This window comes from Macrotis lagotis, chromosome 7, assembly GCF_037893015.1.
Source record: "Macrotis lagotis isolate mMagLag1 chromosome 7, bilby.v1.9.chrom.fasta, whole genome shotgun sequence".
Lineage (NCBI taxonomy): Eukaryota > Metazoa > Chordata > Mammalia > Peramelemorphia > Peramelidae > Macrotis > Macrotis lagotis.
In genome coordinates, this window is record NC_133664.1 from 86,178,079 (window position 1) to 86,191,613 (window position 13,535).

A 13,535-nucleotide genomic window follows, 5' to 3' on the forward strand; every position below is an offset into this window, starting at 1 on the left:
TAGTTTGAGAAAAAATATATACTACCTATTGCTCTGTTGCATTATTACTGAGAATATTATCAATCTAATTACTTTTTTTTTTTTTGCTGAATTGGCAGGAGCAGGATCCAGGGTAACAATGATGCAGTAATTGATCCTCTTATGCAATATACCAATGTTTTATATTTATATAGATGTACACACATACATACATACATATACAGATATATATGTATTTATCTAATATATGTAGAATTCTATGACAGTTATATTGAGTATTGTTTGGTTTTCTTAAAATGACAGCTACACTCCCTAATTCTTCATAATTTAGACCAGTTTAATTATAATTTTTGTTCTACCACTACACCCAACAGTTACTTGATAAAAATCTAGTTTTAATAATTAGATTGCAGATAACCCATATATGAACCCTTGAGGTCTCAGAATTACAGACAGAGTCAAGGACAAAAAAAAAAAAAAGCAAAACCAGGAAGATATTTTGTTCCTCACCACCCCAACACAATAACAGACTTTTCCCTCTTGGGTGTTCCATTAATCCTACCTTTCTTCTCTCTTCCTATCTTCTAGGAGCTATGCCGTCAGCGCATGGCTGTTAAGACATCTGATCGCCCAGAGCCACTGCATACTTCTCGTATCAATAGTGTTTCATCACAGTTCAGTGATGGGCCCATTCCTAGTCCTTCTGCTCGAAGCAGTACATCTTCCTGGTCTGAAGAACCAGTTCAGTCCAACATGGACATCTCCACCGGTCACATGATCTTGGTAAGGATGTTATTCTATTATGTTCATTGACTGTGATTCTTTAGAAAGTCTTTGAGTCAATCTTTCCATTGTGGATAGGATAGCATTAATAGCTAGCATTTAAATAGTGCTCTCTATGTGTTACACTCTGTTCTAAGAGCTTTACAACTAGTATCTCATTAAGTTGTCACAACAAACCTACAAGGTTGGTGCTATTATTATCCATATTTTACAGATGAAGAAACTGAGGTAAACAGAGATTAGGTAACTTGCCAAAGACCACATAACTAGTAGGCCAGATGTGAATTCATGTCTTCCTGACTCTAGACTGGGAAGAAATTATAACCTAGCAGAATTAAAGTGACTTTAGAAGACAGGCGAAATTCTTGAGAAAGATGGAAGAAGAGAACAATTCAATTCATATATATTTTCACTATAATGTCTCTCAAATTGTCCCAGCAAAACTTTTGTGTTTTAACATACAGAACTGGTCAGATTGATGATGAAATGAGATACTCTTAAAGGATGGATGAGCACCCTATGAAGTGTCAACGTCAGGGATCCTTCTTCCTGCAGTCTTCCTTATTTAAGTGAATACAAATATGTATTTAAAATTGAAATCCCCCCCGCTTATTTGGCATAGAGAATTCAACTCCCACATTCTTAATGATGTTTTAGTATCTTTTATGGGTTCTTTTTTTTAAATCCCTATACCATATGTTGCTTTTTTAAAAAAATTCTCTTATTAAGCAGTACTTATTTTCTTCCCCTTTAATTCCCAACTCACTAAGAATCATTTGGGTAAATAAATGTCATTCATGCTCTGCTCCTAATTAAAAGTGAGGTAGGAAAAGTTGTGGAGTTTTAAGGAACCTTGATTTCCAGAATGTGTTTAGTTCAAAACACTTTACATTGTAATGAAAGTTCAGCTCATCTTTCTCAGAGACTTGTCTTCTGATTTCTCTCATCCCAAGATGACTTTTATTTGGACAATCATATAAAAATACCTGTAGACTGTTACTTGGTGCATAATTAATTTCTAAGTTTATTAAGAGAACTGCTCATAATTCAGCCTTCCTGGCTGTCTACCATAGATTGGAGAACAATATATTCCTGAATTTTCCAGTGAATGGATGTTTTTCCATTTATTAATTTTTTTAAAATATAGTACAAAACCATCTCATTTCTTTTCCCTGGAAGAGACTTCCTCTTGTTTAGATTGGCAGGGGTTTAGAGAACTTTATTTTACTGTTTTGTTGATATGCCCTCTTACTCAGATAGCTGAAAGAACAGTTTTCCATTATATAGTAAATTTCTAGAATCTCTAAATAGGCCCCATCAAGATAACATGTGTTTGCATATATTTTAGAAAGATTTCTTAGCAGTGTGATGGATAATAAAAAACAAAAACAACAATATAACAAACAATTTAGTGTGGTGGAAAAGAACCCCAAGCAAGTAGAACTCTGTTGCTCTTTAGTTGTGGTCAACTCTTGGCAGAGATACTTGAGTGAATTGCCATTTCCTTCTCTGGCTCATTTTATAGTTGATGAAACTAAGGCAAATAGGGTTAAGGGACTTGCTCAGGGACTGCTAATAAGTATCTAAGGCCAGATTTGAAGTCAGAAAAAGGAGTCTTCCTGACTCCAGGTCTAACTCTCTATCTACTATGCCATCTCGTTACCCAAGTAGAACTATATAGGGACTAGAACAGTATTAATCATAACAGTTTGCCCAACCCTGCTGTTTGTCAAATTCTGCCATGATTAGCAACTGTGGTAGTATAGTAGACCTATTTAGAGTAGTTTTCTATAAGGTGTCTTACTCCATCTTACATTAAGGCAACATGCATAGAAACCAAATGGCTCTGAATATTTGCTAACTATAAATTGTGAGAAAATTAAAGAATCACTTACATAATAGCATAGTTAGAAGTGAGTTTAAAAATTCATAGCTATTAGTGGGACTATGAGTTACTGTTTTCTATGAAAATCAAAATGATTCTGATCCCAGAGTACAGTGCTATTATCACCAACACTACCACCATCACTACCATTGTTATCATCACCATCATTAACTAATATTTATATAGTACTGCAAAGTTTTCAAAACATTGTGTGTATATATATATATATATATATATATATAGAGAGAGAGAGAGAGAGAGAGAGTCTCATTTGATCTTCACAGTATCCCTAGGGGGTAATTGTTATTATCCCCACTTTTACAAATGTGGAATGTGAGGCTGAAAGAAGTTAGGTGACTTGCCCAGGATCGCACAATTAGTATTTGAGGCAAAAATCATACTCAAGATACTACCATGGCACCTGTGTAAATAAATCATATCCTTACTCTCTCATTACCAACCAAAATTCCCACCTCACCAAAATATACATTCATATATATGTATATATACAGATATATACATATATATATATAATATGTTCCATTCTCACACAAATTTTACCATATATCAAGCTTAACATGGCCTCTTTGCAACATTTTGTACATTCCCCTGTTCATCCTCATTCTGACTTGAAAGACCAAACTGAACAAATCTAATCTATCTCCCATGTAACACCTTCAAATTGTTTGAAGACATTTGTAATGTCCTACCTGAAATCTTTTCTCCAGGCTAGACATTCTCTAGTTCCTTTAACTGACCTTTCTATGGAATGAACTGTGTCCTTTGTGAAAGGTGGTATTAAACACATTACTTCCCACAATATGTTAGATTCATGAAGTATGATTGTTAATCTTCAATTAGGATTAATTTCTATGTTGAATCAGATACTGAAGTCAGGATTAAGTTTAGTTTTCTTTCTCCATCACATCTTTCAAATGTAGACCTGTCATTTTTCATTAAGGGGAAGAATATGGAAACTTATTATTATTTTTTGTTTGTTTTTGTTTTTGCAAGGCAGTGGGGTTAAGTGACTTGCCCAAGGTCACACAGCTAGGAAATTATTAAGTGTCTGAGGTCGAATTTGAACTCAGGTACTCCTGACTGACTCCAGGGCCAGTGCTTTAATCCACTGCGCCACCTAGCTGCCCCAGGAAACTTCTTTCCACTAGTTGAGTTCAACAAGTCTTAGAGAATTGACTAATACACAAAGAAGTTAAATGACTTGCCTCATGATCAAACAGTAAATATTTGTCAGATGCAAAACTAGAACCTACATCTCCCTGATATCAATGATGGCCCCCTTCCCATCATGTCCCACTACCTATTTCAATTTTTTTTAGGGTTTTTTTGCAAGGCAAATGGGGTTAAGTGGTTTGTCCAAGGTCACACAGCTAGGTAATTATTAAGTGTCTGAGACTGGATTTGAACCCAGGTACTCCTGACTCCAGAGCCAGTGCTTTATCCACTGTGCCACCTAGCTGCCCCCTATTTCAATTTTTTTTTAAATAAGGCTCAGTTTTTTGAGTCTCTTTCTCCAGCACAATGTCTTTCTGTTTAGTTGACCCATGGCATATGATAAATGTCTTTCTCCAAGGGCAATGCTCCTTCTGTTATAGAAATGATGGAATTATTCTTCAAATGTTTCTTAACTTTGATATCTTTGAAACGTCTGTTAATTCCCTTCTTCTAACTCAAAGGGCTCAAGTCTTAATTTTTTTCCCAGCATAGAGAATAGCATTGTTTTATATGGCATCGTAGGTAAGGCCCTTTTTTCTTTTTTGTCACTTAGGATTTTATTTAGCATCTAGAAAAAATGAAAAAATGATAGTATATAATTGCATATTTTGCATATTTCTGAGTACTAATTTCATTTTTAACAAATTATTATCTAGTATTTCTCTAGCATTTTATGGAGTGCTTCCCTATTAATTTTTATTAGGTAATTTTTACAATCTCACAGAAAGTGGATATTTTAAGATGGGAGATAGTTTTGACCTAAACAGGTATATGGAATTTTATGCATAAAATATCTGCTAATATAGTAAATAAAAATATTAAAACCTTTCATCAAATAAATTGTCTGAATACATGTCACATTTGACTCTAAATTCATGCTGTTGGTAATTTTAATAATAGATGATACTGATTTAGCACTTTTAATGTGCAAAGCTTTTTTACATATATTATTTCAATTTGATCCTCTCTACAACCCTATGTGACAGATACCATTACACCAGTTTTGCAGTCATAAAACTGAGTTTCAAAAAAAGTTATACAAGTCAGGAGTATCAGGCTGATTAATTAATATGTTTGAGATATTTGATAGGTATTTCAGTATTATAGGGTATATAGTACAAGGCTCATATGACCATTTGGTCATTTGGTGGAGCCTATGGACCCCTCCCCAGAATAATTTTCTTAAATTCATTAAATAAATAGAATTACAATTACAATTTTTTAAAGAATTTATGAAATCTAGATTAAGAATTTTTTAACTAGATCAACTCTCTCATTTTTCAGATGAAATGGAGGCCAACGAAGGTCAGCAGTGCAAACAATATCATAGCCATAATTTATATAGCACTTACTATGTACCAGTAACAGTGCAAAGTACTTTACAAATATTATTTCAATTGAACTCCACAACATTCTCAGAAAAATAATAATAGTAATAAAGAGAAAGATGGACAAAATTTATATGGCACTACATAACCAACCACTGTACAATTATTATCTCATCTGATCCTTACAACAACCCTGGAAGGAGGTATTTATATCCTCATTTTACAGTTGAGGGCACCAATGGAAATAAGGGTTCTAATTTGCCCAGAATCACCTAACAAATATAGCATCTGAGATCATATTTGAACTCAAGTTTTCCTGATATCAGGCTTTATCCACTGAGTCACCTAACCAATATTATTATTACCTTCTTTTTATAGTTGCAAAAACTGGGGCAAAAAGAGGTTCAGCCCCCTCAAAGTCACACAGGTAGTAAATGTATAATATTTGATGTAAATGCAAGTCATGTGACTTGTTCAAGTTCACATAGGCAAAAAGTAGCAAAGGCAGGATTCTAACTAAAATCTCTTCTAAATCCAGCTTCCTTTTCATTTCCCTACTCTATTCTGCTTTTTTTTTTTTAATTTTTGTTGGTCTGTTGGGATGGATAAATGCTTCAATACTTCAGAGAACCCATTATTTCAATCATTGGAACTGTTCCTTCCAACAGTGCAGAACTTAATAGACCACCTTTAAGAATTGGTGTGGTCAAAAAATTCATGATTCTGCAATCTGATGATGGTGGTATCTCCCTCAGCTGATCTCTGGATCACATAAAAAACAGTGAGATTCCTCACTGAACTTAAAATGTTTCCAGCTTTTTTCAAGTCTCTTCAAGAGTCCATTCCATTGTCTTTGTCAATGGGAACTGCAAGTGTCCTCCATGCCATGGTGGGGCATTAGAGGATATTACTTAAACATATAGGAAATATTAGAACATCTTTGATAGTAAATGTTAGTGATTTTTATAAGAGATTCTTAACTTTTTTATGTTATGGACCTTTTTTGTAGTTAGTGAAAACTATAAATACCTCTCTAAATAATGTTTTTAAATGTATAAATAACATAAAATACATAGAATTAGAAAAAATTATAATGAAATGCAATTATCAATATATCAAAAGCTTAAGTTGTGGATACCAAATTAAGAACACCTTTTTTATATAGTGATAGACAATAATTTATATAACAATTAATGAAATCAAAACTTGCTCAACAAAACTTTGAGGCAATGGGTTAGGTCAATATGAGAAATGATGGACAAAATAACTTTAATTAAAAGAAATTATCAGAAAAGGAAAGCACAACTTTTGGAGAATAAGTCAATCAATAGGCATTTATTAAGTAGCTATAATATGCCAAGGTCACACACTGAAGGTCTTTACACTGGGGGAAAGGGGTTGAAGAGGGGAAGCCCTAATTAGTATACTTGCTCACAAATAAATATTATCTTGCCCTTCAGGCCGGGTCATATTGTTTATGTTTCAAGCTGTACTATATTCACAGATGAATTTACCCTCCTTTTATCCTGAAAAATAAAGAGATAAATAAAGTCAAAGTACTCTTACACAAACAGATCTTAACTATTATTACTTTTAGGGTTGTGTCTCAGTCAACATTAAATGAATTTCTGGATTCCAGTAGGGGCAGGAGGTCAAATAATGCAAATTATACAACCTAGTTCTAAAACTGTAAAATATCATTATTCTCATAGAGGTATGACTAGGTTTGTTGGTCCCATTACACACATTCTCTAGCTCTTTTTCTCTCCACTTCTGACAAGGTAAAAGTGAGTCTTTTAAAGGCAGCCTATGGAGAATAGAGTGGTGACAGGGAGGAAGAAAAACATGCTTACTCTTTTTGTAGATATTACCCAGTTGATGAATGAAAGTTGGTTATATTTTGAAGGATACCTTTGGAATTTTAAATGTTCTTAATAAGTCAAAGAAATGGTGAAAGACCAGCAGAAGAAAATTTAATAGGAGCCAAGTGCAAAGCAGAGCAACTCATAAGGAAAGACATCATTAATACAGGTGACTGTTACTTTATGTAATAGCTATATCCCTTGAAAAGTCACATGTACAATGAGTTTTTGTAATTATAAATCATTTTAAATGTCCTGAAGAGCTCAATCTATAAAAGATTCCCATAGTGAATTCCAATGTAAATCAAATAATCACCCTCTAAATTATCAGCTGGGTAGATCTGTACTTTTTAATCAGGTCAGCTTAAAATCAAGGAACATTGCTACCAATTAAAAAGAGTGACTGGCTTTGAATGAGTTTGGAAAGAAGGATCTAGGTGTTCCTGCAAGTTACTGGTTGAACATGAAGCTATTTGACCAATGGAGAAAAAGGTTCCTACATATATCCTCCCTCAAATGAACATGATCCTAAGACACATCAACATTTAGAAATTATTAGGTACTCTTTAGGTTCCATTATGTTCAGCATAGGACAAAATATTACATTTTATGAATTCACCAACTGGGCACATATTTTTCTTACAGAATATTATGGAGATGGTGGATTATCAATTTAGAAAATCAGGGGCTTAACAAAGCAATAATACTAATTAGAAAACTGGAAGGTAAATTAGTAAACTTTTATGCAGATTAAAGTTAATTTTTTTCTATCATTCTTTAATTCCATTATACAGAATGTAAATAATGACTAAATGATATTTCCTTGCTTACCAAGGATGGATAAAATAAGTTATCACTACCAAGGATGGAATAATATAAGATGAATTAGAACTAAAATATAAATGATTTCAGTTACTGCTCTATGATAACATGGTACAATCTTTCCATTTGGCCAGGGAACACACAAGTTGATCCCTTGGAGCTCCCACAAACTCCAATTATATGTTAAGTAGTACATAGAGATTCAATACTCTTTTTAAAATAACTGCTACCTTTCTTTTATTAGCATTACATATGACCAATAGTTACTCTTTAGGACACTTAATTCTTTGACCTGTGACTCATTTAAAGGGCTTCATTTCTTGACAGTTATTTTCAATTCAGTTGTAGTACATACTGTGATGAAAGAACTGTGCCCTTGTATTTCCTACCTACCTCTTGGGTGTATTGCTTCACTATTTAACTTCAACTCAGTTGATTTTTAGTTTGTGAGAATGTTTCTCTGTGATATGTGTTTGAATATGAGAATAATGCTGCCAGTTCACCAGTTATTTCTTTAGCAAAGGAGAGAAAAGGATGGTAATCCCCTTATGCATCCATATCCATCTTCCCTGGGTACTGAAAGACAGACACTTAGGAGATCCCAATCATGGGCTAAGTATATAGTCACTATTCCACATAAAGTTAATTCATCTACCAGGAAACAAAGTGAGGGCATTATTATTATCATCATCATATTGTGTGTCACCTAAGCCAACCACTCAATTTGCCTAACCAACTAAACTAACAAACCATGTTTTGTATTGATATAATTGTAAAACTGTACAATGTCTGGCACATAATAGACACTGAATAAATGGTTGTTTCCTTCCTTTCTTCTTTCTTATCATTGCTTATGTGGGACTTGTTCATGAAGAAGCAAGATTATATTGGATATTGCTTCAGATTTTATATTTCGACTAACATGTTCCATAAGTCAGGCTTGAGGGAGAATATTTTTCCACTGATTTTATTGATCAATTTTTCAGTTGTAGAAATGCTGTCTGACATTCAAGCCAAAGGGTTAGGGGAGACCCTGTTAAAATTAGCATAAATCTTTTCTCCCAAGTCCATCATTACATTCTATATTTCAATTGCAGTTCTAGATTTCAAGACTTATCTTGCAAATTTTGATAGATTACTTGCTTCTGAGTCTTTTTCCAGTTTTTTTTTTTCTAGCTGACTGGGCTGCCCTTAAATTAGCAAGAATTTGAAATTTCAGAAGCCAAGATTCCATAGAGACCTTCTTAAGATCTGCTTTCAAACCTTGTGAAGGCACAGAAAACCTTCAGATGAAAAAAGTCAAATGTAGTGAAAGAAGAGGAAAGAATTTAGGATTAGAATGGCACAGTTGTGATCAGAGAAATGTAAAGCTAACTTTGTTGACCATATGAGTTTTTCCTGTATAATTAGCTTTGCTTTTAGGGTATCATTTGTCTCAGAGGAAGAGGGTGGGGAGTCCCTGAAAGAAAAATTTGGGTCAGATCTCCCCAAAAGATCTTTGATCTGATTGAAATCTATAATGGGGAAAGTTATCCACTCGGACTAGTTCAGACCTAGAGTAAACATCCCAAGACATTTTCAAAGTAGAATTAATGTTAGAGAAGCTTTCAGACCTGGACCTATAATCTTAGAGTTACCTCAATTATTCTATAAGCAACCCTAGAGACTGGAGAAGCTGTAGGAAAATTTTCATAGCCAAAGTAAATGAACTTTGACAAAAAGTACAATTAACAATTGACAAAAGAAGTTTGAATTTTGAGCTTTGATAATGCACACTGATGAATACTAAAATGCCCTACTACAAGGAGAACTAAAAACAATTCCTTATTGAAGGTTTGTTATTAAATAACTAGGTCATAACTAGGAATCATGAAACTCAAATTTTAGCCCTGGGAATGGCAAACTAATTAGATATGTATGGGTAGGTCCCCATAACCTATCTATCCTAATATCTTCTAATATAAAAATGAAGCAATTGGATGAGGAGATCCATAAAGCTCTCTTTTGGCTCTAATATTCTCAAACAAAATCGCTTCTCAGTCTTCACATTTGTTCTTCTTTAAATTGAGTCAAATGAATTAATGAGAGGAGTAGGTTCACCAATCTTAGTTCAAAGGAGGCTTGAAAAGTCATTCTTGCTTAAGTACACAAATCCAGCAACTTCTACGGGCCATTTTTGAGCATTTAAACAGCATGCATCACACTCTTCATCAAGCATTTATTGAGCATGACACCATAACAAGGATAATGTGGTCATTCCTCCATTGCATGAATGCCACAGACCAGCAAAGCATTAGATTGCAAATGAAAAATCTGCCATTCTGATTGAGCAAAGCTACTATTGATTAAATCAGGTTAAGTTGACTCAAGAGAGCCCAGAAAAAGCACTTCAGAAAAGTCATGTCATCGATTTACCCCAGGGCAATGATGGGAGGTAGCAAGTTAGAAAGCAAGCCAAGCATCCACCCACTTTTTTACCTTGTGTTAAACTCCTAGAATTTTGATATGAGACACAAAATAATTTTAACTTTTAAAAGCAAAAACCTTGTGAAACTTATGAAGGTTCTAGAGCAGGTGTTATTAGTCTTTTCTTTCTCTTATAAACTCTTTAGTAGTCTGTTTTGAAGTCTCCAAATCCCTTCTCAAAATATCATATTTAATTACATAAGATAAAATATACAGAATTTAAAGAAAATCAGTCATATTGAAGACTGGTCTGTAGAAAGGAAGGCTGAGATCATATATGACCTGGTGGTGGATCTAATAGCAAATCTCAAAGTTGTGCTTAGCATCAATGATATTTCAAAATATCTACAACAACTGCAATATAATATGAAAATATGTGTGAGTCCATTTCATGAAGTCTTGGTACTTCTGTGATTTATTGCCTGAATTCATAATTGAAGAAGATTCCAATTTCAGTTATAAATTAAAATAGATATCTTTTTTCATATCCACATTATGGACCCCTTGAAATCCATGGACCCCAGGTTAAGAACCTTTGTCTTAGAAGTTGGCCACTGAAAGGGTGCTGCCTCCTAGCACCTTTGATCCTAGAGAAGCTTCAAATATGGGGGTAATACTTTTTACTCCTCTTTTCTGGAGTAACAATGGAAAGAAATATCTTCCTTTCAGGATAATATCTATAGATTTTTCCAGCATAAGCCTGATAATAACAATAAGGATAAAAAAAATCCAACAAATTGGCATTGAGAACCATATAAGTCACTTTATCTTTGCCTTGTCACAAGCCATGAAATTCTTACAATTTTTATTATTCATGGGGTTCAGGCATTGTGCCTTAAAGAGTTTTGTTCAAAATGCAAATGCATTACCTAGGAGGACTAACCCATTTAGAAGACCCACCAGTATCACATTATCTTAGCAGAGAGAGGAACCGTCGTAAATAGGACACTGGAGAAATAATGTTCAGGGGATAAAAGGTGAGGTCAGGGCTTAGTTAGACTGACTTGAAACAGGAGTACTTCCTAAATGGGGCAAATCTAAATCAGGTGGTGGACTGTGTGATGTCAGCATCTGAGGGCAATAAGGGAAAATGAAAAAGAAAACACAAAAATTCCTTACGGAAGAGGGGCCTGTGAGGGTAAATTACCTAATTTACAATTTTGCATGGTATCAACCTTGGTGGGAGATATTCTTGTCCTCTATCCCAGTGGATTAATGAATGCAAGACCTGAACCACATGCTCAGATGCTTGGTATCTGATTGCTTCTCCTGACCCTGGGGTGATTCCAGGACTACCTTTGAGGTCTCAAGGGGCACACTTACATTTTGTTTAGTATCACTCTTACTTATACATGTTAGGATCTTCCATTTTCAATTGCAATGGGCTACTGGAAACAGATGTGGCATTTCCTAACAGCTGCAGGGCCTCAGAATATCTTCCTACCAGTTTTGGCAGCTATAGGAACCTGGTACCCTGTCCTCCACAATTCCTGCCAGTCTGATGATACCCTTTGTCATTCCTGGGAACTTCAACAAGTATCTCATTGCTGACTCTCTAAAAAGAAAGTCTTTAAAATTTTTTTTAAAGATAATGGGCATTTTAGGGATTTTTTTTTAGTATTTTGTTCTTTTTCTTTTGGGGGAAAAAGTATAATGAGTTTTATCATTCAAAAAAGTCACACAGGGTGGGCATTTTCCCCCTGAAGATTCTTGCAAGGATCAGAAAGTCATACTATGTCATTTCTGCTTCATAGATACTTAATCACTAGTACATACTGATTCTGGGATTCTGGGAAATTCTGGGATTCTGGGACTAAAACCTGACTAGCCATTTTGCAATTACACAAGGCAGAATTAAACAAAGCCTCTCTCCTTCACAAGAACTAAGCATGAATTCTGCAATGCTCACTGCTTATAAGCTGGCTTTGATTTGCTATTCAAGCCCTGGGGAGAGTGATGATGATGATTCTGAGGATTTGTGAGAAGAGGATATGAGCAAGAATAAATTCTGATTTCAGAATCACAGAATCTAAGAGTTGAAAGAAACCTCAGAGACAATCTAATTCAACCCATACCTTATTGAAATTCCTCTCTATGGCATCACTAAGAATTGGCCTCCCAGCTTTTGTTTTAAAAGGGAATTCTGCTATATCCCAAGGCAGTACATTCCATTTTTAGTGAATGGTATTTGTCATGAATTTTTTTTCTTTTCCTTGAGCCAATATCTGCCTTTCTGCTATTTCCATCCATTCTTCAAATCCAATCCCTCTTTCATATGACAGCTTATCAATTACTTAAAGACAACTGTCATGTTTTTCTGAAGTCTATTCTTTTTTCAAGGCAAAATAATTCCAATGTCTTTTAACAGGTTTGATGTGGTAGATTCTCAAGGTCCTGCACTGTTATGGCTGCCTTCTTTTTAAAATGCTTTCTTAATTAACAGTATCCTCCTTGAAACATGGCACCAAGTACCAAGTTTGATCAACTTAGGATATATTGGAACCTTCACCTTTGGGACACCATATTTGCTTCACTTAATGACTTTGCTTTATTTTGGATTCCATCTAAGCTTGCAACCCTCTAAAAACCCCAGATATTTTTCAGACTAACTGATGTCTAGCCTTGCCACCTTGGGAAGCTGTTTTTTTTTAAAAACTCAAGTATATGGTGTTACATTTACTCCTTAAAGTTCAAACTTGGTGAGATCTTTTTGAGGGGCCTAAATCAGCTATCTCACATATATTAACCACCATTCTCAGTTTTTTCCATCAACCAATTTGATGGGTATGTCATGAATGACTTTATCTAAGTCATTGATAAACATTTTCAAAATTATTTAAAAGCATAGCTACAGTTGGAATAGAATGAATATCCTAGCGGACCTGTGATTTTATTGGCATGGATATTTCTTCCTTGAAGCATGGAACATAATGCTTCCATGATAGCTCTAGTAAAATATTTTTTAAATTTTTATTTATTTAAGGCAATGGGGTTCAATGATTTACCCAAGGCCACACAGCTAGGTAATTGTTAAGTGTCTGAGGTTAGATTTGAACTCAGGTCCTCCTAATTTCAGGGCCTCCTGGTTGCCCCTTCTAGTAAAATATTAAAAGGGGGAGGAATTGAAATTATAATCTCATATGGGGTTCAAAAGCCATCTTTTTTCTTCATGCT

The 13,535-nt window shown here is 34.5% G+C and overlaps 1 protein-coding gene across 1 annotated transcript in view; it reads left to right on the forward strand.

The window, feature by feature from the left end:
* Positions 1 to 297: 297 nt before the first annotated feature.
* LOC141492676 (receptor-type tyrosine-protein phosphatase N2) overlaps positions 298 to 13,535 on the forward strand; it is a 144,847-nt gene continuing 131,609 nt past the window's right edge. The window contains exon 1 of the mRNA XM_074193253.1: positions 298 to 762. Coding sequence (XP_074049354.1) covers positions 586 to 762 — 177 coding nt within the window. The 5' untranslated portion in view covers positions 298 to 585. The remainder of the gene's footprint in view (positions 763 to 13,535) is intronic.